This window comes from Patagioenas fasciata, chromosome 15, assembly GCF_037038585.1.
Source record: "Patagioenas fasciata isolate bPatFas1 chromosome 15, bPatFas1.hap1, whole genome shotgun sequence".
In the NCBI taxonomy this organism is placed as follows: Eukaryota; Metazoa; Chordata; class Aves; order Columbiformes; family Columbidae; genus Patagioenas; species Patagioenas fasciata.
Genome location: NC_092534.1, coordinates 9499970 through 9525921, shown reverse-complemented (window position 1 = coordinate 9525921; position 25952 = coordinate 9499970). Strand labels below are relative to the sequence as shown.

The 25952-nt window shown below is 39.3% G+C and overlaps 1 protein-coding gene across 3 annotated transcripts in view; it reads left to right on the top strand.

Moving 5' to 3' along the window:
- The first annotated feature begins 193 nt into the window (after positions 1-193).
- IFT140 (intraflagellar transport 140) overlaps positions 194-25952 on the top strand; it is a 67527-nt gene continuing 41768 nt past the window's right edge. Inside the window, exons 1-18 of one of the 3 annotated variants that reach the window (XM_071815082.1) lie at positions 194-214; positions 5355-5530; positions 6829-7050; positions 7646-7767; positions 8492-8634; positions 10136-10311; positions 11016-11107; positions 12186-12292; positions 13079-13227; positions 14534-14737; positions 15117-15189; positions 16276-16367; positions 17174-17301; positions 18939-19056; positions 19500-19627; positions 22155-22302; positions 23778-23909; positions 25677-25873. In XM_071815082.1, the coding sequence (XP_071671183.1) occupies positions 5384-5530; positions 6829-7050; positions 7646-7767; positions 8492-8634; positions 10136-10311; positions 11016-11107; positions 12186-12292; positions 13079-13227; positions 14534-14737; positions 15117-15189; positions 16276-16367; positions 17174-17301; positions 18939-19056; positions 19500-19627; positions 22155-22302; positions 23778-23909; positions 25677-25873 (2378 nt within the window). In that variant the 5' untranslated portion in view covers positions 194-214; positions 5355-5383. Of the gene's footprint in view, positions 215-3935; positions 4171-4318; positions 4603-5354; positions 5531-6828; positions 7051-7645; positions 7768-8491; positions 8635-10135; positions 10312-11015; positions 11108-12185; positions 12293-13078; positions 13228-14533; positions 14738-15116; positions 15190-16275; positions 16368-17173; positions 17302-18938; positions 19057-19499; positions 19628-22154; positions 22303-23777; positions 23910-25676; positions 25874-25952 lie in introns of those variants that run through there. The other 2 variants (XM_065850541.2, XM_071815081.1) reach the window with 2 other exon arrangements.

Here is a 25952-nt window from a genome sequence, read left to right as displayed (position 1 = left end):
TAGCAATTCTTAAGGAGAAGGGTGATCTCGGGGAGCATAGCTGGGTGCCAGGGATCTGCCAGCCGCAGTCAGTAGGAGGCCAGGCTGCCTGGTGTGGTGATCACACAATGAGTGGCTGTGGCTGAGCAGAACCCTCGAGCCCAAGGTGCTCCTGAGGCACTTGCTGACCTGGCAGATCGCTTGGCAACACACTTCCTGCTCATTAAGGATATTAGTAAGTTCTTTATTGTTCATAAAGTTTACAAGGAACGTACATAAAACTAGAAATGTGAAACTTCCTGGGAAGGCTTAATGTCTTCACAACTTCTAGTCTTCTTGCAGAGTTTGCACTTGCATAGGTACCCTTAAGTGAGACAATTTTGTTTAAAGTAAACTCTCTCCAGGATTGAGATGCTTTATTCAGTGATGTATGGAAATAAAGTGAGTTGAATTTCATTTGCTGGCCTAATGTTTTGGCCTGTTTTCCAGCAACTGTCTTCTGACACTTTCACGAGGTGACTTTGTTAACTCCCAGGAAGAATTACTTCCAAAAAATCTTATAACTGGTACTGCAAGAGATTTTTTTTTCCTTAGTAAGTTCTTTGTGGAAAGAACATTAGTTCATCCTCTTTAGAAACTTCATTCTTATCACAGCAGGAAAGGATGCCTTAGTCCTCTTCTGAGGAAAATCTTCATAAGCTGTAGCCTAGAAATTAATGTCTTAACGATTTAAACTTAATGATGGCATCTGAATTCTGGAAGATTGGGTTCCCATGGAGGGTGTTGCAAGTCACTACCTTATGATGGTGAACTAAACTTGAACATGCCTTGGGTTCTGTGTTGTCATCTATAAATATGCTGTAAAGCATAGCTGCGAGTAACCAAGTGTATTGCTATAAATGCAATTTGTAAACAAAAAAAGAGCCAAATTGCGTAATGGTCTTGTCTCTAGTGTAAAGCTTTGCATTTAACTCTACATCTTAGTTAGTTTTTGTTTTTATAGAGAGAGTATTTTGTGGTTTTGTTATAATGTGGCACAAGATTATATGGCTTATTTTTGCCCCTTGGTTTGACCACAATCAAATTTAACAATACTGACAGGAAACGATGCATTTGGCATCTACAGTGCCATGTATTTCCATGGTGCTTTGGAAAGAGACATGAAGGTATGTTCAGTGCCCCTAGGAGCTCAGAGTTGAAGGTTTCCATTCTCTCTGTATGTAAATAACTTCATATGCTTGAATAGCCCCATTGCCTCAAGTGGACTGTTAAGGTGTGAAATTGCTCATGTGTGTAAATGTTTGTTAAAGAAAGACTGAATAAAAAGGAGTTGGACAAGAGCTGACAGGCAGGGGGTAGGTTGAGATGTCAAAAGACATTTGAACTTTCATTCGTTCTTTTTTAATAGTAGGGAGGGTCCATCATCATGCTTTGGCAGCCCTGCACACATACAAAATGCAAATAATCTTTCAGTGTTTGTTGCCATGGTTTTCTAGCTTAGGCAAGCATGTTAACTTGGATTTGTTGCGCATCCTGTGTATTTTAAGTTATGAATAACAAATTGTATGCTTAAGAGAAATAGAGCAAGCCATGCAGAACTGTCCAGCAGAAAGACGAAGTTAATACTTCTGGTTTATGTTGAGGTATTTTAAATATTGCATCTAATGTGCATGATCATTGCACTAATTATAACAGGAAAATACTTTTCCAGAGATCTTAGATGTAAAAGCCACCAATACAGTGGATGTTGTCCTGTATTTTCCTTTCAGGTTACTTAGAAGCTACTACATTTCATTCATAACTCATTTGTTCTTAAAAGGCTCTTAAATTGTTTAATCTGGCAAATGCTAACGGATGATCTTTGTGTTACTAAAGCAGTTGTTTCCCATTCAGGTAAGAGGATTAAAACTGAAGGTCAGGCTTCTGTTGTTAATCTCTTATGGTTTACTACATAGGAAGCACCTAATCATGCAATTTTTTTTTTTTTTTCTCAGCATCTGAGGTCAAGCCCTTAGCAGAAGGGATGAAATGCACAGTGTGACTACACTACTGAAACTTTTTCTTTGTCTGGACTGGAATTTTAGGGACCCAGAGCTGTTAAGCATCTTCTATGAACACAGTACTCAGGCAGGAAGATCTTGGGATCGTCAGATGCCCTGTTCATTTATCTATTTAGGATATAAATGCCTTGTAGTAGGGCTTCTCTGATGAATATTGGAGGATATGGAACTTTTAATTTCCAGCTAAGCTTGCACCAGTAGTGATATATAGTTTAGTTATTGGGCAAAATTGTATATAACATTGAACCAGGCAATTATGAAAGCTGTGATAATGGTCACTTGAGCAGAGACAGTCCATGGATTTTTTTCAGATTATTTTTATTCCAGCCCAGAAATGGATGACAGACTAGACAATTGCTTGAGGCTCCTGCTGGCCATATATTTCTGACTTGGTTGTACTATGTAGTTGAAATAGTTTCTTCATTAACCTGGTTGTTGGAGAAAACAAGGTATTTGCATGCATGGTCTGCTGGCATACTGAACTTCAAGTCTGATCTCAAAAATACTATGGACACAGTGAAAATAGTCAGCTGGGGAGAGCAAAGAAATGAATTACTGACTCTGCTTTACGAGTGGCACCTGAGTGAGCTTAAAGTGTTATTACATGTCTGAGAATGTACAAAGAAGAGATGCCATAAATGACCTTGTTAGAGCTGATGCCTTGTAAGTAAAAAGATAAAAAGCTACAGCGAACAGGACTTTGTAAGTTTTGCTGCTTAGAAAACAGTTTGTTCTAGAGGGGGTTGCTGAGCTTGTAGCAAGAAGGTCTAAAGCCAGTGTTTTGCCTACTTACCCAAAGCCTGTCTTTAAGTTCCGGAAGAGACACTGCAAGTTTTAGTGCAGTGTGCCCCCACCCACCCTGTACTTTTTCCTACTTGCTAACAAAACTGACTTTCCTTTTGTCAGCAGGATCCCAGTAATTGCTGTATACTTGGAAAAGGGAGACAGTGTGAAACACCACATAAATTACACAGCCTGTTACACATAGCCGGAGTCAACATCAAGTAGTGCATGCAGAAACTGTTGATCACAGCTGTGCTAGAGGTGTGGCCTCTTGTCATCTGCACGCAGGTGTCATGACTTAGGGGAATGACGAGTGATTGTGGAGATGATGAGGGTATAAGGATTGGGTCTTCCATTTGAAAGTGTTGGGTAAACCTGGCTGTGAAGGTCCAGTGCTGCTGGGGGCTGGAGATGGAGCTGGGCTGCCCTTGACCTGAGCCAGGGGTGCTGTGTGAGGGCAGTAGCAGGAATGCTTTGTAGGGCTGTCTTAATTTAGATGTTAACAGAAAAACTTGGCCACTATCTTAAAAAGTTACCAAATCACTTTACTCACAAAAGCTCTGAAAGAGCTAATGAGCTCTGGCCTGTGTAATTGCATATGATTACAGTAGGCATTTATACTTCACTAAGTTTCAGTTGGATCAGGCTCTGTTGCTGTGGGCATTTAATATGTACGTGTTCAGGGACCTGAAGAGTTTGTGATTGAGGTGATTCCCAGGAACCCGGGGAGCTGCACAGTCCATCCTCTGTGCTGAAACAAGCTCCTTATGGGTCAGCCCAAGTCCTGAGGGCAGCTGCTGGTGTGTGACTGCTGCCTGTTGAGATCTGGGGTCTCCCCGGCCGGAGCCCCGAGGGCGGGTGTCCACGTGTAAAGGTGGTTCCATGCCCGGAGGTGTTCGCTGGTTCCCCGGCCGGGAGGCAGCGCGGTGGGACCGCCACGCAGCCCGGGGAAGGGGCCGCGTTCCTTCGGTGCCGCGCTGGGGGCTGGTGCCCGGCCGCTCCCCCAGCCCCTCCGACCACCGCCCCCAGGCGCCGTTTGGGGACGAAGGAAAAGCATCCCGGCGCGGTTCCTGTTCGTTTCGGGAGGAGGGGCCGCTCAGTGCCCGCCCCGACCCGCCGGCGGGGAACCGCGGGGCACCACAGCCGAGCGCGCCCGGCTCCCGCCGCGGTCGGCACTTTCCGTCTCTCTCCGGTGTGCCCGCGGGCCGCTTCGGGTGTTTCCGTAACTCTTCGGCTCCATGTCGGGAGTTTCCGTGCTGGGGCTCTCCCGGTTGTCAGGGGTAACGCAAAGCATCTGGGAGTGAGTGCGGCCTTCAGCGCCGGGGCCGCGCTCCGGGGTTGCCGGCGGGTAAGAGCGAGCGGGGGGCGGTGGCTGGCTGCGGTCGGCCCGAGCGAAGGCGCCGGGAGCTCTCAGCAGCTTGACCGGCTTCTTCGCAGTCGTTCCGAACCCGGTCTACGGGAGTGCGGTCGGTCGCCGTCAGCCCGAGGCTCCGGGGTGGCCGGGCCGCTGCCTGCGGGCTCCCCGAGCTCGGGTGGGCGGCGGGAGCGGCCGGGTCTGCGGCCACGGAGCGTGAACGTGGCGGCGGGACTCGGGTGTTGATGGCGCGGGAGCCGGGAGCAGTCGCTGGGCTGTGGCGGGTCGCGCAGCGCCGTGGTGGTTTGTGCTGGGACTGACGATCGCAGCTCGGCCGAGGGGACCCACGCGGGTTTCGGCCCACGCGAGGCGCCGTTCCACGGGCAGGATTCCTCCAGTTTCCTCATCCCGTCCCTCTCTGTGCAGGTTCAGGACTGAATTAGATTTTTACTATTTACTTTTTCTGTTCTGCTAGTTAGGGGAAATAGTATTAAGTCGTTAGCCATCTTTTTTTCACGTAAGTCAATTTCTTTCGAAACGCAGCCAATAAGATAACACAAATCCCAAGGACCATCTCTGTATATAAGATATTAAAGATTATTAGGGGTTTCCTCAGTTTCTGGCACACAACTCTGAAAAGAGCATTGCTTTCTGGTTCTTTTCCTTGGTACATCAGCACTTACCAAGTATTTTCATTCGAATGTAGATAACATAGATAAGTTGAACTAATTTTGTGTAATTTCAGCAGTACAAGCTCTGAAGTGGTGACAATGTTTAAAACTCACTTTGGAAGCCCAGATAATGGGACTTCGCAACATAAAATCACCCTGTCTATACACTAATTGGCATATTTGGATATGAAGTACTGGAAGTAGCTTTCTGGTAAATGCTGAGTTATTTCAGAATCCTCTGAAATAAGCCAACATAAACTACTGCTGAGAGGTTGGTACGAGCATACACACACTATCAATCTGCAGACTACAAGGCTCAGTATTCCTCTGTATTTAAAAAAAATACTATGACCATTTTCATGTCCGTGTAGTGTGCATTAACAAGATGTTGCTGTAGCTTTATTTTTTCCCTATTTTTGTTATATATATCATCTAGTGTATATGTATTGTATATATGTATTATATGCTTAAGCATACTTGTTGAAAACGTTTGTTTTCCTTGTACAGGTTTGCACTCTGTGACGGCCGTTGGTATTATGGCTGTGTATGTGGATCGCCGGACAGAAGCTCCCGATTCGGTTGCCTCCCCTTCCCATATAGCGTGGCACCCGCTCCATCCACTCCTGGCAGTTGCTTCCATCAGCACAGCGTCGGGGGGCTGTGTGGATATCTACCTGGAACAGGTTAATAATCAGCAATTCTGCTTTTGGACTGGTTTGAAATGTCACCTTGTTTATTTTTATATATATATATATATATATATATATATATATATATATATATATATATATATATATATTTGCAGCCTTACTTATGTTTCTTGGATCCCTCTCTCTATATTTTAATTCCTATCCATGTCCTGTGCTTTTTAGGGCACGTCAGATTCATCAGCTACTGATTAAATGCGTTTTATAAAAAGGTCTTAATAAGTTAAATTGATCTTTCAATTGAAATTTATTTTTTCCAGCCTTTCAGTCTTGTTTGTGGTGGTTATTGATTCACTTGTTACTTCTCATAGTATGAGAATTTCAGGCTAAAAATAAAGTGGATACATGCTGCTTTTGTTGTGGTTTTTTTTTGTGTGTGTGTGTGTATGTGTGTGTGTTGGTTTTTTAACTCGAAGTGAATAAAACATACTAAGCAACATAAATTAAAAAATTAATACCTACACCTTGAGACTGAGCTGATTTGCTAGACTCAGCTTGTTCCATTTGAGTAGGTTGTTTCCTAGTATGGTTTCTGCCTGTAGACAGTTACTTGCTTTGCATACTTTAAAGTTTACACAAAAGGCTTGTGTAGGACTTTGGTTTGCATAATTTTCAGGAAAAAAGTGTGCTGTTCAGGGAAATGGTACTACAAGCTGTCTTGGAGCAGACATATAGGAAACATTTAAGTCTGTTAAAATGAGTAGCCTATAAAATGTATACCTTTCAAAGTGCATTATGAAAAATTTCATCCAAATTTTACAAATGGAAAAATAAATACATAAAGAGGCTAAATAATTTGCCCTGAAGTATGATTGCAAACCATGCACAGATACATGGCTACCGTTAAGAGCTGTTGAAGCATTAGTTTATTCTGTGTCCTCAGCGAGGTGCTACTTTTTCAAAAGGTTTTGTTGTTGTTGTTGTTTTTTTACCTTGAAATGTGAAGCCTTATCTTTATACAGGAGTAAAAGCTTAATATTCATTGAGAGATGCTCATGAATACTGTGCCTGGAAAAGCAGAGTGAGGCAGTCACTTAACACTACTGTGTTTTCATTAGCAATTTTCAAGTGTTGTAGCATGTATTTATCCACAGGAAATAGCTGTAAAGAGAATTTGTGTAGCCACTTCATACCTCTTACAGGAAGCTTTATTACATGCCAATCCTTCATCACAGAAAAATATCTTATTGATTGGGAAGTGAATCTGAAGGTTTAGCTGTATTCTTGTACTGAGTTTCCATTGTACTGAGCTTGCACTTTGTTTCTATTTGCAGGGAGAACATGTGTCTGATGCACGTGTTGAGAGGAGCTTTCAGGTCACATCGCTTTCCTGGCACCCTTTCAGACTGATTCTTGCAGCAGGCTGGGAGACGGGAGAAGTTGTGGTACTTAACAAACCAGACAAGGAGCACCACACCGTGCCACCAAGTCACAACTCCAAAATTACAGTCCTAAACTGGAGTACGAATGGTACCTGCCTTGTGTCTGGTGACAGGGTGAGTAGTTGAAATGCTCATATGTATTACTGTTATATGCACTTACTCAGGGATCACAGAATGTCAGGGATTGGAAGGGACCTCAAGAGATCATCCAGTCCAATCCCCCTGCCGAAGCAGGAACACTTAGATGAGGCTACACAGGCAGGTGTCCAGGCGGGTCTTGAATGTCTCCGGAGTAGGAGACTCCTATCTAATGCTTTACTATCCTTCATTTCAATATATTTTCTTTTAGCAAGCAGACTACTTGCAAGAAAACAGTGGATAAGGAGTTACCTGAACAAATATTTGCATATGCTACTTGCAGAGGAAAACCAAGGCAGTTTCATTTAATTGCTCTGGCAGTGTCATTTTACTAAGAATGGATATGACCAACAAGCTTTTTTAGATAACTCAATTTGAATTAATTTTAATGCTAAAGATAATTTTTATTCCTTGTGACTTAGTTTTAAGTGAGAGTAATTGTATGTGTCAACTAAATGAAAGGTGTTGCTCTGTCAATAAAAGGTTTATTTTTCTGTGCACTGAGTAGCTGGAGTCTGAATTCTCCTCTGTGTGTGAAGTGTAATGGATTAACTATTGTCTTTTTTTCTAGAATGGTGTCATGGTTCTATGGAGAATAGACCAGCGAGGCAGAGCGCAGGGTCCTGCCCTGCTCAAACAAGAATATGGAAAATGTCTGTCTCACTGTGTCTTTAGACCACCCCCTCCTGGCGAGTAAGTACTGTGCCTTGTCAGACCACGGGCACACCAGCTCTTTCTCTTGTTCTACAGAAAGAAAATCCTGCTCATAGATAAACTTTTTCTAAAATACATATATACACACACATCTATGAAGTTCTTCTCCTGTCTGTCCTTTATTTCCACGTTCTTCTCCCTCTCCAGTAGCTCATTGTTTGTGTCCTATATGCAGCAACAGATCTTCCTTTAGTCCATACCTTTCTCTCTGTTGCGACCTCTTCTTCCAGTAGTTCTTCTAACTAGCAATGTTGCTGACTGTGAAAAGCAGAAAGCACAACGAAAGCAGAATTATCCATGAAATTATTGATAAGAATAATTAAATAAAAAATTCAGGTCTTAAACATTATCATTTCTTTCCTCTCCAAGCAAGAAATGGGAAACAGCTGTAGTAAAAAAAAAATAAAATTTAAAAAAAAAAAAAAAAATATATCTCTGTCTCCTTGTCTGGGCCACTTCTCTTTCACATCTCTCTAAAAAATAATAATAATGCTTATGGGAAAAAAAAAAGTGAAACAGCGCAAATGAAAACTGGTATTAAAATTTTACTTTGTATCTTGTTGAGTTTGTCCTTTTTCCAGTTAGTGTATGAAACATCTCTATTCTTTCTTTACAATATACTGTATTGACTACTTGTCCATTCTTTGAGATGAAAAGTACTCTGTTATGTAAGGAATTGGAAATTAAGTATCTCTGTTTTCAGGGACTTTGTACAACTGGCAAAAGCAGCTGTGAGTGGTGATGAGAAGGCCTTGGACATGTTTAACTGGAGAAAAACTGGAACAGGATCACCCCTTAAAACAAGATTCCAGGAAGGACTGTCCTTCTTTATCACTTTGACAGATGGTGAGAGCAAAACCACTTTTTCAGTCTGCTGGAAATTTGTCTCCTTAGTGCTTCAAAATGGCACAGTACACAATAGTCCTGTTTTCATATATCCAACATCTAGGGTGTATTCATATATCCATCATATTTACATATCCAACAGGATAGAGTATTCATAGGAGTTGAAGAATATTTGGTAAGAAGAAATGAATAAAATTATTAAAATGGTAGCATCTTCAGAGTGAGTTGTCTCCAGAAGGACACAATAGGTTTTGGATTGATCAGGTTCCCGAAGAAGTGAGTGTAAGGAAAGTGATCTCTCTAACACCTAAGTGTAAATAAAATTAGAAGTTGTCAGCTTTTAGTGCAAAGCTTCAAAATAATGCATGTGTGAGTGTTTTTGTTGTTTGGTCTTTTAATGTTTGTTTGGTTGGTTTTTTTCCTATAAATAGGCAAATGCTGCTAGAATATACCTTTTAAAATAAATTATTCATTTACTTTTTCTCTTGTGCTTTGAAATGAGTCTTCAGTATAAGGAAGCAAAAAAGTCTGAATATCTGTTTTGTTAGTTTTCTTCCTAATATTGTTTCTTCCCTGCCATTTGTCTTTTCCTCTCCCTTTTACTGTTCTGGATCCTAGTTTGCTCCCAGCTCATTTTCTCCCTAGCCCAGTTGTTCTCATGATACCCTCTCTCTCTCTAACCTGTTAACTCTTTGAACAGGGGCAAGAATGTATGTGACAAGTATTGTAGTGAGTATGTTTCTGGTAGGTGATTTGAGTATGTAATCCTCTCGATACTCAAAAAGACCACTATTAAGTTATGCTAGTTCTGCATCTCAGTTGCAGTTGGATTCAATGTATAGATAATCAGGATGGGACTCATTGTTTATACCACTATAGGTTCCATATGACTTGCAGGAGTGGCCTCGTCCAGTGCTGTGTTTGTTTTGCAGAACAGTGGGCCGTGCCTTCATTTCATCTCTGAGTTACAAGCCTGAATGAATGAACCATTCAAATGAAAAAGTGGTACAGCGCACCTCTTAAACATACAAGGAGACAATGTTTGAGTAGCTGTGCGTGTTACAGCTTCATTTTCATAGCAACTGTTGTGGTGGTACACAGCTCCATCTAGGGACAGACTCTGTATCCTGCGGATGGGTTTCTTGTCTTGGTCCTTGGGCCTCCTTTCAAGCTTTTACAATTTCAGTCAAATGACTCCCACTGTTTCTTTGGAGCAGTCTCATTGTCTAGATTCATTTGGGCATATGTATTTCGGACCCAGTTCTTAATCTAGTTAGTGATCTGTCTTTAGAATATGTGAATGTTTTTGTAGGTTTTAAACGTGACCTGTAAATTTGCTCTAAGCTATGGACTCTCAGCCCAAACTTGTTTAATAAAAATGAATTTTAAGCCCCCATTCTTATTGCATGATTTTCAATATGTCAAAAGAGACATAAAGACACTAAAGACAGTAACTGAATACCATTAACTAAAAGCTATACCTTGTTTATGTGTACTACAGGTTCTGTGCATTACGTGAGTGAGAAAGGAAAGACAAGACATGTGTTGTCCACAGACAGTCTGGTCCAAAAGCTTCTGTTCATGGAGAAAAGAGATGTTTTAGTTGTAATAACAGAGAACCTGCAGTTGTCCTTGTATGCAATTAGTTTTGAGGGAGAGGCAGATGAGCTCATGAAGGTAAGAGTCAGACTACAAGATAAAGTTGCAATGTTTTATCTTTGTAAGTATTTGTTAGGGTTTTTGATTGTCACTTTTTTGCTTACAAATGAATCTTATTTTTGTTTCTCAGATAATACCTTGATGAGCAAATACACGCTCATTTCAAAGTGGAATAGAGTGGTGTGTTACTGAACTCTGAAAAAGTTGTATAGGGCTAAAAACCAAACTGACTTCATCCAGGACTTATAATCACCTTGGCTCAAAATGCTGTACTGTTGGAGAACAGTGCTTGTGGGGACGGAACACAAACCTTCACCTTCCTGAGATGTTTTGTTTTTCTTTTTATCTAAGATCAAAAGAGACTTGGCACTCATGTATTACGGGAGTGTCCACTTTATAGTAATCAACACTTACTTTTGACTAGAAGTAAGACTTGGTATTTCACATTTTAAAGCAATCTTTATCAAGTTCTGAGAGCAGATCTTACCTACTTAATTAACCCACTACAAGCTTTCTTTTATTAAATTTATACATCATATACTTGATGCATTTAGCAGTAATTGTTGTCTGAAAGAAACTATTGGTCTGTCTGAACTGACAGACAGGTCTAGTTATTCTTATATTTTAACTTTTTAGACGAACTAGGCAATTCAGATGTTTACTATCTTTCAGTGTGTTCCTCCTGCCTTCTGTAAATTCATTTATTTGCTTATGGTTAACAGGTGAAGTTGAGTGGGAAGACAGGTCGTTCTGGAGACATCATTTTAATAGACCATAGCCTTGTTGTTACAGCACTAGGCGAGACGGTCATCAGGTAAGAATCCTGTTTTAAAGCTGTTCTGGCTGCCTGTGAGAAGTGCCAGCTAAAAGGTTTACAGTCTGCAAGGACCTGAATATTTTACTGAACTGTTGGGTTTGTTTGTTTGTTTTTAACCAATAATGAAAAACTCCCCAAACAAACAGAGTTATTTTCTTTGTCAGACAGTATGGCCCAAACCTGTTCCTTTCTGAGTGCTGTTATTGATTTCTTCTGAAAATACGTCCCTTTTTTTAATGGAAAAGCAACTTTGCTGTTCTTTCCGTTGTTATTGTCTAGATATTAGGATAGTCATCTCCTCAGCAACAGGAAAAAGTGCTTGCTTTTCAGGATGTTTCTGTGCTACTTTAATACAAGACAAGTATTTCGGTCACTTCTATCCTAATTATTTAAACCCAGTGTGTTACCTTGCTGTGCTGCTATGTTACTGTGTTCTGTAGTTTTAATCTTTTTGCAAATTTTTTTAAAAAAGTATTAAATGTTTTTTTCCTGTCTTTACTATGGCTTGCTCTAGCTGTTTCCCTTAACTTCTTTCTAGGGGTGGGGGTGTTCCATTAACATCAGTAGCTCACTTCCTTGTGCCTCTATCTGCTGCTGTCAGACAAAATCATCTGTTAATTCTGTAAGAACGGGATAAAGATGAAGTGTCAAGAAGGAATATATTTGACAATGTTTAGTTCTAGAAAATACATCTGGAATCCAAGAGACTACTGGTTAACCAAGGAATAATCTTAAAACAGAGGAGGAAGCAAAGTGGGGAGGAGGAAAACTGGAACAAGGCCTCACTTCTTTCCTTTTCTTTTTTTTTTTTTCTTAAAGCTGGGTTTGCTTCTGACTTCTTCATAGGAGAATAACACAAAACATGCTGCACATTAAAAAGCCAAAGGGAAAGGAAGGAGATTGTTAAGAAATTCACATTCCAGAGGCAGCTGCTGGCAATTTAATTTTAAAAATTGAATGATCTGGGCATTATGGAAATAGCAAATTAATGCCATGTACAGCATCCTATCGACTATGTTTACCGAGACACCTGGAAGGAAAAGCATTGTTAACACTCTTGTTTTGTGTACCTTAGGTTCTGGGATTTGGACCGAGATGAGAACTATGTGCTCTCCCCAGATGTGCAATTTGGCTTCGAGGGAGGAGAATGTATTAACTGTGTTTCTTACTGCAGTGCTAAAGGTGAGAAATAACATATTAACTGCGATTCTGGATCCTAAGCCTTGCCGAACATCAGTCTTCAGTACCTTGTAGTCATTTCAGTACATTTGTCTTGTTACTGAGGGTTTCCATAACAGCATGTGATGTAAAAGCATTTTAGTTCAGATCAGGAGTGTGCTTTTGAATGTGCAATGAGATGATTTGATACTCACCACACTTTGTCTCAGTGTGGAGTTGTCTTCTGACACGCAAGCTGGATTCCCTTCGACATGGACCTGTGCTCCTGGAGTACATCTAATGCACTCCAACATGTTATGGACAATCATTCTACAAGCCCACACTAGAGCTAATGCAAAGGAGAACTCACCAATCATGTATAGTATGGATGTAGGGTCCTTAAAACTGATGTTTTTGACAGAGCTACTCCTGTGCATCTCCTTGCTTGCCAACATAGGCATGGCTAGTGTCTGCTAGAATGGTTTGCTATGCTGACTTGCCCATGGTGACTACAAAGCCAGCTATCCAAAAATAAAATGTTAAAATCAGATCACTGTCTGATACGTTTAAAAGATAACTTCATCTGATGGCTTAGCAAACAGGCCTTGCCATGTGAAACTTCTCCCATTGTTTCTCCAGAAACTCTTCCCAGTTCAGGACTAGGATGCTGGTTTGCAGGAAGACAAAGAAATGGGTGCTGCTAGAAGAAGGCTTCTTAGTACCTTAGAACCAGAAACAGGCTTTGTGTATTGTGCATTTGGTTTTCTGAGGTTTAATATACGAAATGTCTAAAAGGTTTGTGAATGGCAGGTCTCTTAGCAGCTGGTACTAATAAAGGGAGAGTAGCTATGTGGAGGAAAGCAGCAGGATCTGATCAGAGCACACGGGCTTCGGAGGGCAAGGAGAAGTGGAAGCTCCAGGCACCTACAGAACTTGAAGGAAATGTCACTCAGATAAAGGTAAGTCAGGAAAGAGTATTGCATGTTAGTAGGACATCACAAACATGAGATGACGAGATCATCTTTGTGAAACAGGAGTCCTACTTACAAAATGAAAACACAAGTGCTATTAAAGTTGAGAACCCAAATCTTTTGTTAAGATGCTTCCGTAACAAAAGGTCCAGGATATAGGAAATACTGTGTGCCATTAGTATCTCATACATCTGCTAATAAGTTGAGGGAAGAGATAGGGGTGCTTATGTCAGCTCAACCATTTGAGCGTTTTCTAGATAACAGGATATGGAGCGCTGTCCAGAAATAGCACCTTGTTCCCACTGTTTGTTACCGTAAACAAAGGCATTGCCAAACAATTGTCAACAATCACTGTTTTTTTATTTCATGTTATAAAGCGGTCTTTAGTTGTGGAAACTCTAGATTTTTTTTTTTTTATTAATTGGAAATCCTGCATTCCAAAAAATACTTTGTTAAAAGAATTTAAAAATTGTTAAATGTGAAGTCTTTTGGTAATTCCTATAAAAGCCTTTTCCTATATTATTATACCATGAAAAACTCGGACTAGAAAGCCATATACCATAATGACATCAAAGGGTAGCAATAAGTTCATTTTACTCCTTTCCAACCTCACCTTTTTCATCCTGATGTGGTGGCTTCAGAAGAGAGGTGGCTGGGAAATGTGCTCCAGCTCATCTGTTGTGCAGCATAGCATCTAGTTAATTGTAACTAAGCGCCATAAAAAAACAAACAAACAAAACAAAACCATTAAAAAAATAGTGTTTGCTGAAACCTGGGGTTTCTTCCAGGAGGAGGGGCAAAGTTTACTTTTGGACCCATTTATTTATGCATGTGATTTAGAACTTGTGGGTTGGGAATTTGAACTACATTGACCGACAGGGCTATCAAAACTGCAGAAAACAATATGGTAATTAAAAAGAAACTGTGTATGCAACCAGCTTTTAGAGGTTGCAGCATTATTAAGCCCTTTAAATCTGTGATGCTCTCTTGCAGTAGTAAATGTAAGGTGGTGCAATAATATCTTAGGAAATAAAAGTGGTTTTAATTTAAAAACCAGCTCCTCTACCTAAACAAAGGGAGTCTGAGTAGCTGGGTAACAAGCATAGTAGTTTTAATCTGTAATAATTCCTAGCCATTGACTACAGTTGTATTTAGATACTAGGACTTTGTGTATGTATGAAAACATTTATTCTGTCCTACCCCTTGCCATCTGTCTTGGGACATTACTGTGACTGTTCAAGATCTTAGATGAAATTATGTGTTGTGCTTTTTTAACTTTTCCTATTGCGTGCAGTGGGGGTCCCGAAAAAACCTGTTGGCCGTGAACACTGTCAGCTCTGTGGTGATCCTCAGTGAGCAGGCCATGTCAACTCATTTTCACCAGCAAGTGGCTGTTGTACAGGTGTCTCCCAACCTATTTAATGTGACCTTCTTCAGCACAGGAGCCACACAGAGTCTTCGTGTTGATATGAATGTCAATGGAGTCTTTGCTACTAAGGTTAATTGTTTTTTGATTTTTCTTTTTCATTTGCTTGCTTGATCGTTTGCCTCGTTAGGTGTATTGAGACCAAACTTTCTAAGTCTTTAATATAACCCTGCTTTGTTATTCAATTTATTGTGTAATGAAAGCATTGTTACGACAGTAGCAAGGATGCTGTGATGCAGCTGGTTTTCAGGCAGCACAGTGACTCAGTAATTCTCTGCGTTCTGATTAGAGAACTTTTGAGTTATCACAAGCCTTCCAACTCAGTATACAGAGGAACTAGTGAATGGTGGCTATTGTGTAGAACGTTTTACTGTGTTATTGCATGAATTCCTGTTATGATTCCAAAAGAAACGGAATGTATATATTCTTTTGCTTTTTTTTATTGGTTTAGGATGCAATAGTATTCTGGAATGGGAAGCAAGTTATTGTCTTTGAGTGCTCAGGAGATACCTTCAGAAGTGCAGGTAAGACTTAGAACACTGGTCAGAGTTGCAATGGTTCTCTTCCTCCAAAGTTATATGTTTTCTTTATTCATAATACCTGATGGATTGTAATTGGCAGTGCAAAGTGAAAAACGTTATTAACGCTAATTAGACTTCATGTTTGCATTTTGCAGAATAGAAAGATTAGGGTATGAAAATCATCAACCACACCAGAACTCAAATGCCAGCTTCTACATCTGCACTTCATTCACTAAATATGTTGGGATATAAAGTGTGGGTTAACCTCACAGTAGCTGGTATTCCTGTATGTGAGCAGCATTGCAGCAACAGAGGTAAAACCGAAGGTGATGTGCATCTGTAGGCATAAAATGAAAATATATATCCTCTTAACCTCTCTTCAGCTACAAGCCAATCCTGGAAGTACCTAAACTGGGTTTGAACCCCAGCTGTCAGGAAAATCTGTTCCATAAATTACTGTATACAGAGCTAAGTCAAGTAAATCAGTTGTTTCTGTGATTAATTCTCCCTTGAGAAACAGGCTATGCAGAATTCCATCAATCCCATCCAAAATCTTGAGGGTTTGGCTTTATCTTTAAAGAACTATCAAGTGTTTCCTGAGAAGTGGCTTATCTTGTCTATACTTACTAATTAATTTTATAACTTTCCTGTGCTGAATCAATGTATTATGACCACTGATGCCCCAACAGTCTATAACACTCATGAAATTATTTGAGTCACTCTTCCTTTCTGACAGATTCCTTTGTCACTCTTCAATTGTAATTTAATGAAGGAAGGAATTAAATCTCTTAATGGAACCTTACATTGCACTAGTCTTTTTCTTTCACTCCTTTTATCAAGTCTTTTCCCTTTCTCTCTTTCTTGTTTTCATGGGCAGAGTGCACAAAACAGCTCTTTTCAGTAGGAATCTCAGGTTGAAGAGGCTACTACAGCAACTGCAAGGAATTTGGGAATCAACAGAGGCTGACATTGAAAAACGGAGTTAGTGCAGCATAGTGGAAATGGAATGCTTTAAGTTAAAATTCCTTTTTTTTTTCCTTTAAAAAAAATCTGTTTCTTATAATAATGGCTTTATTGTAATTGTTCCAGGCTCTTTTCTTTGTGACTCTCCAGTTCTGTCAATGCATGGAGAAAATTTGTACACGGTTGAGCCGTATCGGGTCCAGGTCCGCACTTGGCAGGTAAGGGTTCATGAAACCACGAAGTGATGAGTATGCCTTACTGTTTTCAAAGACTCATTTTGCAGCTTAAAAGTTAAGTGGATGTTTGTAAATCTCTTAATTCTGCCTTTGTCATGGAAAAGGTATATTGAGTATTTCAGCAGAAAGATCTTTGACATTTTGTGTTAAGAAGTCTGCCACTTTTAATACTGAGAAGTATTTATAAAATAAAACAGAATTCTGTAGGGGGCCACACTTTAAGAGGATAAAAATTGCATGAAGGTTGAATATCTGTATGTGTATTACTGACAGGAAAATGAACATACTGGATATTCTTATAATGAAAAATACACCATGCACATTCTGTGTGTTGTGCAAAATCTTTTGCTTAATCTTTGCAGCCTCTTCCAGTCTGTGAGAACTGATACATAATTTTTTTAAAAGAAATAAATACTGTATTTAAGAATGGGTAGGATTTATCATAAGGACTGATTTGATTACTATTTATTTTTGCAGCTGTATATTAAAGGACCTTCAAGGACCTTCTGTATCTCTCTTAGTTGGAAAAAGTAGTGTTATTGAAGAGGAAATGATTGCAGAAGAATACCTCTAAATTTTGACTTTTTTGGAGGCCACACATCCAATTTTCAACCTGAAACAGAGATTGCATTTATAGAGACTGCATGCACATGTGTGTAGTTTCTCTAATTTTGCTGGTAGTGATTTGTGTAACACAGAAGTTCAACAATTAGTTACTGGGTGAAAAAATAAAGCCTTTCTAGTTAGACTCTGAACCCAGAACCCTGATGTTACGTGTTTCTTCTCAGGGCACAGTTAAACAGCTGCTAGTGTTCTCTGAAGCGGAGGGGAATCCGTGCCTCTTGGATGTCTGCGGAAATTTCCTGGCTGTGGGAACTGATTTGGCTCACTTTAAAATCTTTGATCTCTCTCGCAGGTATTAATAAGATTTTTAAAAATGTCTGTTTATAACTGAACATATATTTTGTGGGAACAGGGGAATCGTTACCTGGTTTTGATCTGATGGAAAGTGGTGGCCACTTTGAATCTTGAGACAGTACATGCAGCCTACGTAAATTGATGGCCTATCCCTAAAGCAAGGAAGAGCCACAGAATTATGAGATAAATCATGGCATGAGTAACAATAATACATTTTAAGAGAGGATATTGTGAACAATATTTGTGTGTGTTTGAAAGTGGACAGAATTTATGGAAGATCAAGACAAGGTTGTCACATGTTTCTGCTGATAACTTGAACAAGATCTTAATCTCAGAAGAGCTGAAATTAAAAAATTCTATGTCTTGTATCTCCTCATAAATCAACAAACTTAATTCAGTGAATCCCTGGAGGAAGTGAATCTAGCATTGTGGACATTCTGTTCTTCCTCCTGTTTAGGTTGAGAGAGAAGTTTACTTGACTTTATTCAAACTTTACTGTGTGTTCTCACGCTGACAAATAGCTGTGGCATGAAAAAGATACATGCCTGCTTTGGCTTCCAGTTTGGAAATTTATCTGCTAATGACAAATGTAATTTTGACAATCTGAAAAGCCTCAAGAGTGAAATGGATTTTGCTCTTCCTTACTGTCACCTGGAGAATGCTGAAGTTTAGTTACACACTTGGAAACTTGTTACCTGTGTTGAGGTGGCACAAATTCTGCATCGGACACAATTTGAAGGTTACTGGATTTGGGCAGGTTGTAACTAGCAAAAGTATTGGTTTATGATCATTGATAGTAGAGAAAAGTAGCTTAACTCCTGCATGCTATGTTAAATTGTTGTGGCTAGTATTGAAAATGTCCCCTCTCAAATGAGGTGTAGTGCCCTATAATTTCAAAGCAAGCATAGTTGGCTTAAAATAAACGAGAAGTCTAAACATGTAACCTGAAAATGTTATTTTTACAGAATCAAAGATTTTTTTTTTTTCATGGGATTGTACTGTGGGTCTAAATTACTGTCACTTCTTTTGATTCATGAGATATGTCGTCTTTTTTGCTGAATGATTACTGTGTTGTTTTTTTCTATACCAGCAGTAAGATTCTTTTAAAATAATAAAAAACATGGGGGTGGAGAGGGTGGGTGTTAATGATGTGAATTATATGGTCTTTTGGAGCTTATGTACTGAGGGAAAGCCACCAGCAAGATGATATAAATACCATCCCTCCAAATAAATGACTTCTGTTCCACAGTCTGTTTTCCATGCGCAGAACTTCTGTGTGACAGGCTATATTCAGCATTTGTGGTACTGTTCAATTTATGTAGCAATAACAGACCTCTAAATTCAAAGTTCTGGTAGGGTGTTCTTGCTGTATAGCTCTGTTTTGGGAATCTGGTAGGAGCATTGAAGTTTATTCTTGCTGATTCACTGAGGAAAGAGTGTTTCATTAACTTCTTCCTGAAAGAAAGGCAGATTGCAGCAATTCTCTGGAGAGGAAGCTGGAGTCTGGGGCAGTGGTGTCATAAGGTAGAATTAGTTTGTTTATAAAAGTCTGACCCATAATTTGAAAAACGTTTTGGCTGATTTGTATTGCCAGTTCCTTGCTGCTATATTATTTGATTTTATTCCTTTCCACAGAGAGGCAAAAGTGCACTGCAACAGCAAGAATTTCTCTGAGCTGTTTCCTGGCCTTGGAGGCATTGCTTCTGTCAAGTGCAATGCTAATGGCAATAAAGTCAGCATCCTCGTTAGCAAGGTGAGGCAATGCTCTTCGCTTGCACTCTAGAACCTGACATCAGTTAATAGTGTGAGGTTAAAGAAGATAACTGAAGACACAAGATTTGCTTCTCTAGAAATAAATCTGCATGTTCTGTGCACTGTGTTTGGTCTTGAAATCTCATGTCCAAGCATGTAAATAAACACTAAAATTAAGGTATGTGGTGAGAAGAACAACCCAGAAAATGAAGCAATATTTCAGTTACAAAAGCTACTTCATAACATTTCAAAGAAATCAAAGGCTAACTTGCTAGAATAGGAAAACAGCAAGAAATTTTCTGATACTTCTTCCAAAGAATGTTCTTCTGTGATTACCAGTAAACAAAACAGCGTGAATCAGATTAAATAAACGTACCATCTGCACTTTACCTTTTTTCTTTTTTTGACTGTATGCTTCAACAACTTTTGTTTGCCTTCTTGTAGGCGGATGGGAACATTGATTCCAAGATCTGTTTCTATGATGTTGAAATGGACAAAGTTACACTCTTTGATTTCAAGGCCGACCAGGAAAATGGTAGAGAGAAGCTTTCTTCTGGACAAGGCGTTGACAAGTAAGAAGCTTTAATTTTGATAAGTATAACTTGTGGATTTAAGATAGGAATCTGTCCTGTGAAGACAAGTAACACCTTGATACTGGCATTCCTTTGTCTTTGTGTAGGAGCTTGTACAAATTTCATTATTTTATTTCTAAAGAATTAAAACTGGTGCATTATATGTCAGCCTGCATCCCTGTCTCTTCCAGTACATGAACTAGGGAGTGTCAAATCAAGGTATCAGAAAGCAAGCTCAAAATAAGAAGGAGAAGGTGGTTCTTCAGACAACGTGCAGCTGAGCTAAGGAACCCATCGCCAAAGGAAGTTATAGATGATGAAGGAAGGGTCCATGGGGGTATTGGACAAATTCATACAAGAGAAATGCAGTGAGAGTTACTAGATCTGTGGAAGCCATATCTGGCTCAAGAGGTGTGTGAGAGGAGGATGATTGGGTGTTTGGGGGGTATGTGTAGGGGTATTATATGACTACAATCAAGATGCTGATCTTAAAATAAAATCTTAAAATAAATCTTGGAAATCTACTTTTCCATGAAGAGGACTTGCACTGAAAAGAGGACATTCTGAAGCCACTCCTAGAGAATAGGTTAATTTTGAAGTTCAATACAGAATGTCTCTTTTATAGATTAAAAACTCATGAAATGTCTATTTAGAACTGATAGCTTTGTTTTCATGCAAACTGTTCTGTGGCAAATGCATTAGAAATCCTAGCAGCAAGGCAGCAAAATGCAGTGAAGTAGGAATTCTTATGGAACTACAGTGGAACGATAGGGTACAAATTCCCATCTGGTTTTACAGTAACACTTCTGTCTGTTTTTCTTGAGAAACAACAGCATTAGAATAGAAGGCATTTGCTTTTTTAGCAACTGTCCGGTAGAGATATTACAAGCAACAAAGGATTTACTCTCCTTATCACTGAGAAACAGAAGAAACTACCCAGCTCATAAAAAAAACTAAGGACAGTGCAAATTTGGGACCTTATGTCTTGGTCAGTTATGCAAACAGTGTAATAATGTGTAGTGAGAAAGTTTTCAAGTGTAGTATCTTGTGTAGCCCAACAGAGGCCACCACGAACTAGTAATACTATTTCACTGCTATTGAACTACTAAATGGTGTCAGCATGAATAATCCATTTATCTGTGCTTCATTTTAGAGTATCCTGAAATTAGAATAAGTAAACTCGCCAGAAAATAATAATAATCTACACTTCTTCTCCTTCTCTTCCTCTTCCTGAGGCAGAATTTAGACACTCCCAATTTTTTTTTACATAAATACTGTTTTTAAGTTTGCAAGTAATTTATTTTTAATTCAGTGGCACGGATAGGACTCTGTGTATTTCTGATTCACTTTGAATCTCTCCCTTAAGTTGCCTTCCAGCCCTACCAGTTCTCCCCACAAGTCCACCCTTTAGTGGTGACAGCAAATGAGAAAAATATTTTAACAATGTCTACGGTTTCTCTCTTTTAAAAAAAATTGACACCTATTTATATTCTGTATTTTTTCATGAGAATCCTAAGCCATTGCTAGAATAGTGTGATCCGGTATGTCTAGAGCTGTAACATGGCAAACACTGCAGCAGGATTTAGATGCCCAAAGGAGGCAGTGAGATGTTTCTTGTTTAAACTGCTGTCAGAGAGAGGTTTTCCTAAAGCTGCAGGGGTTGCCCTTGTGCTTAAGGTGCTGCTTCACAGTCTGCAGCTCAGGCACAGCGCTGGGGAAAGGGACTGAGCGGTGACGTATCTGGAGACCGAAGTCCCCAGCTGCAGCGCTGGAGTTTCCCTCAGCACTGAGAAGTTCAGCAGTTCAAAGCATGGATCACGCTGCATGCCCAGGTTTCTTGGCTGAACTCTCAGTAGAGAGAGATCTGTTGCCTGAGAATATAAACTAATTTATTTCTTTTTTTCCCCATCAGTTTAAGCACACTTGTCTAGTTGTGATCTCTTAGCGCTGTTGCTTAGCTGGGTTTGAATGTGAGGCGTATGTGCTGGAAACTCTCTCTTTACTCCTTAGCTAAATGGGTATCGGTGTGCTCAAGCTGTCTCGAACCTGGCTGCGCACTTGCAGTGCTGGCAATAAGCACTTTTGGGCAGGCTGTGAAACCTATAAGAAGCCAGAGCTGAGGTGCAGTCCCCATGTGACAGAACCTACACCTGTAGCAGTCTCTAAGGTAGATAATTGCGGTGATGCTCAAGTATTTCTGTAGGACATGTAATCTCAGTGGAAGCAGATTTTGGGTGCCTATTGGTATTTGTGGCAGTACCATCTTTTTTCCTACCGAAATGCTTTTTGTCCTGTAGTCATGATTAATGTATACAGAACAAACTAAAAGTGGCATTGACATGTATAAAGTGTTAGGAAGTAGGAAGATGTATGTGATTAATGTTACAATGCAGAGTTACTGGTATAGATAACTGATCATCATCTGAAAATTATCCCTTGGTTAGTCCTTTATTTACATTCATGGGCTGAATGGTCTGGAATTATTTTGTCTCCTTTCTACACTTTTTTTTTTCTTGTCTTTTGGTAGGTCTGTTGTTCAGTATCCAGAGTTGCACAGTCACATCCCTGCTTGCCATTTTTGGGACCAGAGTGAACCAAGACTCTTTGTATGTGAAGCAATTCCTGAACCAGGCCTGCAATCGCCAGACCAGAAGAAAAACCAGCCAGAGAGCACAGTATGGTCTTTTTGTTGGTTTTACCTTGCTTTACATGGAGTTCTCCTTTTTCAAGTAATAAATCAGTCCTTCGTTAAGGATGTATGAGTAGGTAGTATACATTATCTTGTACAAAAATGAGTAGTGAAACTATGTTTTTGGTGTCTGTGGCTTCAGGAAGCCACTTTACATTAGCTTTCTGGTTTAGTCCTGGCTTGCATACAGTGATGAATATAAATAGGTGATTTATTTATTTGTGCTAAAATTTTGAGGACGATCATAATGCAAGCTTATATCTGGATGACTGTTTTTCAGGTGACATTATTAGGTGAATTTATAATCTAGAGGTTTGATACTTACTTTCATTTAAAAAAATGATGCAGATTTTACTTCTTCAGTCAACTTTTATCATCAAGAATTAATTTGACAGAATAACAGTGAAGTATACTCTTCCCAAATTATCTTTTATTAATTTTTTTACATTAGAAAAAATATTTCATTGTTATTGATCAGAAATGATCTAATCAAAGATTTCTTTCATCAGACCAATAATTCTTCCCTGCTTCCCCTGCTAATGTACTTGTAGTGATCCTTACCGTTTTATCTGTATAGAACTGCCTGTCCCTCATAAATATTCCATCAATTCGAAACATCAAGGTTGATTTAAAGTTTTCTGATTTGCACATGATTTTAGTTAAACCTCTTCCAATTAGAGACAGAAAACTCATTGTTTCTTTTGTTGGTTGAAATGACCTTAGAAAAATCATGGGAAGATCAATATAGAAAGGTGGAAGGGAATAAGGATGTCTCAAAAGGCCTTGCAAAGAGAAGAACACTTCAGCCTAATATTCCTATTATAAACAAGTAAAAATGTTTGGCTTCTACATAAAGTTGAAAAATTAAAAATATATAAAAGAAGTGCAACTTTTTGGCCTTTATTCAACAGAACTTTTAACTGTATGCTTATCCTGTAAGAAATGAGAAGTATGATTAACTTTAGTTGGAAACACATGCTTCATTTTGACTTGACTCAGGTCAATATTTAAGCTTTTACAGAAACTATTTTTAAATGTCTGATATATTCCCTGGGAACTCAAAGCAGTCAGTGAGCTGCTGAAATTATAATAGAAATAATACAGTATTTTAAAAAGAAGAAATTGTTGGAAACAGTTGAGAGTATTTCTGTGACCTGGGTCCGATCTGTCAGAGGGAGTTGTAGAGCAGCAGTCTGTAGCCGGGGATTTCCCTCCTGATGGTGAAGTTGGGAGGTCCCTTTGCAGCAGGGACACCATTTGTAAGGTAGGATGGGCTGTTGGCTTCTTACTATGGGGAGGAAGCGTGCGGCTCTGCCCTCCCCTGCAGGTGTGTGCCTGTGAATGTGTATGTTGTATTATTTTTGAGAGAAGGTTCTGCCAAGTGAATATGGAAAATAAAAACAAAGTGAAAGAAGGATATTGCAGCATAAAATCAAAACAATGGTTTGTTTCCTTTTCCAGATAGATGCTTGGATTATATCATTCTTCAGTACTGAAGAGCACAGCCTGTTGCTTCAGGACAGTTTTCCATTGCCTCCATCCTTCCAGGTGCTTCTAGGCTTAGAGGTGCCACATTATTACTTTGCCAAAAAGGTGAGGAAGTCTCTCACAATTCCTTCCCTTCTCATAACTTCAAGGTTTTCACTGTGTGGGGATCAAATTTAACCAAATTGAGTCTGGGATAATTAGAGCAACTCCAATAACAGTTGATGCATCACATGTAGAAATGATGTAAAGATAATTCTAATGTGGATATTCTGCACTGAATTGGTTTCTCATGGGTATTGCAAACTGCATGCCATGTACAAGCCTAGGAGATAATTACCAGTGAATGCAACTAAAAAAAGGAGGTGAAAAGTTCACTTTCTATTTCATGTAGTCACCATGCCTGTTGGAAGTAAAGGGAGGGGGTGTGTGTGTCAACTTTGCGTAGGCCATAAGAGGGGACATTTCCTATTAGCTTCTGCAGAAGCAACCCATCTCCTTGTTGGAGTGGATCTTAACCCCCACAGAATAGCCAAGAGAACAAGAATGCTCATCTTGCACTATCACCAAATGCCTGTGTACTATTAATACAAATACCAGGTATGCATGCTTTATCTTCCTAAACTTGAATACAAATTGAAAACTGTTTGCATCTTACTTGCTATTACTTACAGATTGGGTTTCTGGTTAAGCTCTGACCCGAGTGTCTCAGTGCCTGTTAAGATGATTTGCGCTGCTCCCTTCTTGTAGGGGAAGCTTAACAGACTGTTTATTCTACCAAGGCATTTATTTTTGTAAAATCAGTAAGAACTGAATATTAATGAGGCTTCTAATTCTCTACATCTTCTGAGTAAAACAGATGACTGAGATTATATAAATCTGATTTCATGTAATTTAGAGGTTGTGTTAAACAGGGAGAATCTAGATGTTTTTCTACTTAATATGTTTAGATTCAGAGCAGTCCTTTGCAATTTAACCTCCTTCCAAAAAACTGACTGTCGTCACTTTTCCTGTGCAGATCCAGCTTTTAGAGTTGCGCTCTATTTTACTTTTCCTTTTCCCTTAATTTGAAAGGTCAAAGGTGATCTGCTGCATTTTTTTAATCTTTCCTTTATCCCTTCCCCCGATCGTGTCTCATCCTATTTTACTTTGATATTACGTGTCTTTTTTTCTGTTTTAACTCTGTATGGATAATTGCTGCTATTAGTTGTTTTTTCGGAGGGGATGTGTCTATAGACCTGTAAGTATCTGCATTATTTTGCTCCTCTTCCTTCATTCTCTGCTTTTCTCTCTTGTTTCCATTTTCTTCCCTCAGTAGGTTACTCCATCTTAGTGACTACATTACTTGTTATATAATAATTCATTTTAGAAACATGATTTAGTATATGAACAGAGTCTGCTTTAAATATAGCAAGTCCAGTTGATGCAACAAGTCTGTTTTGACCAAGTTTCATTCCAGGGTTTCTCCTTATTCATTATGTCTTTTCTTATCTGGTTCCTGAAGTTCCCCAAATTGTAGTCAAACACATTTGCATTTTTGATTTCTGTCTAGATACGGATGTTATAGTTGCTATTGTGGTAATAAGAGTAATGCTACTACTACAGGAGGCTGCCTTTCCTGTGGTATTTTACCAATTCCAAACTATTACTGTAATTCTGTGATTGTTCACTATTATATGCTAATCTCTTCTATGCCATTAAATATTTTGGGGCATTTTCTAGGAAGTTCTGAAACATTGCAACTGTTGTCACTGTTGATTATGGTCCTGCAGAAATAGAAAATTGGACTGTAGTGGAAATAATGTAGTTAATTACATGTACATAGGCGTAAGTTTCAACCTACTTGATACCTAAATGGTAACATTCTCATTTTAGCTGGGAGAAGCTGAGAAAGGACAAGCAGAGTCTGGCTCAATCAAGGTCTCTCAGATGGTTGCGAGAAAACCCATGAGAGATTTCATTGGATTAGGAGACTGCGACAAGCCCACCCGAGACGCCATGCTGAACTTCAGCTTCTACCTCACTGCGGGAGACATGGATGAGGCATTCAAATCTATCAAGCTGATAAAAAGGTATCGTAAGTATTTGTGTATAGTTCTTTATGGGTACAGTTTATTTTCATTAAAATTTGGTATGAAGTCTTGATCCTCT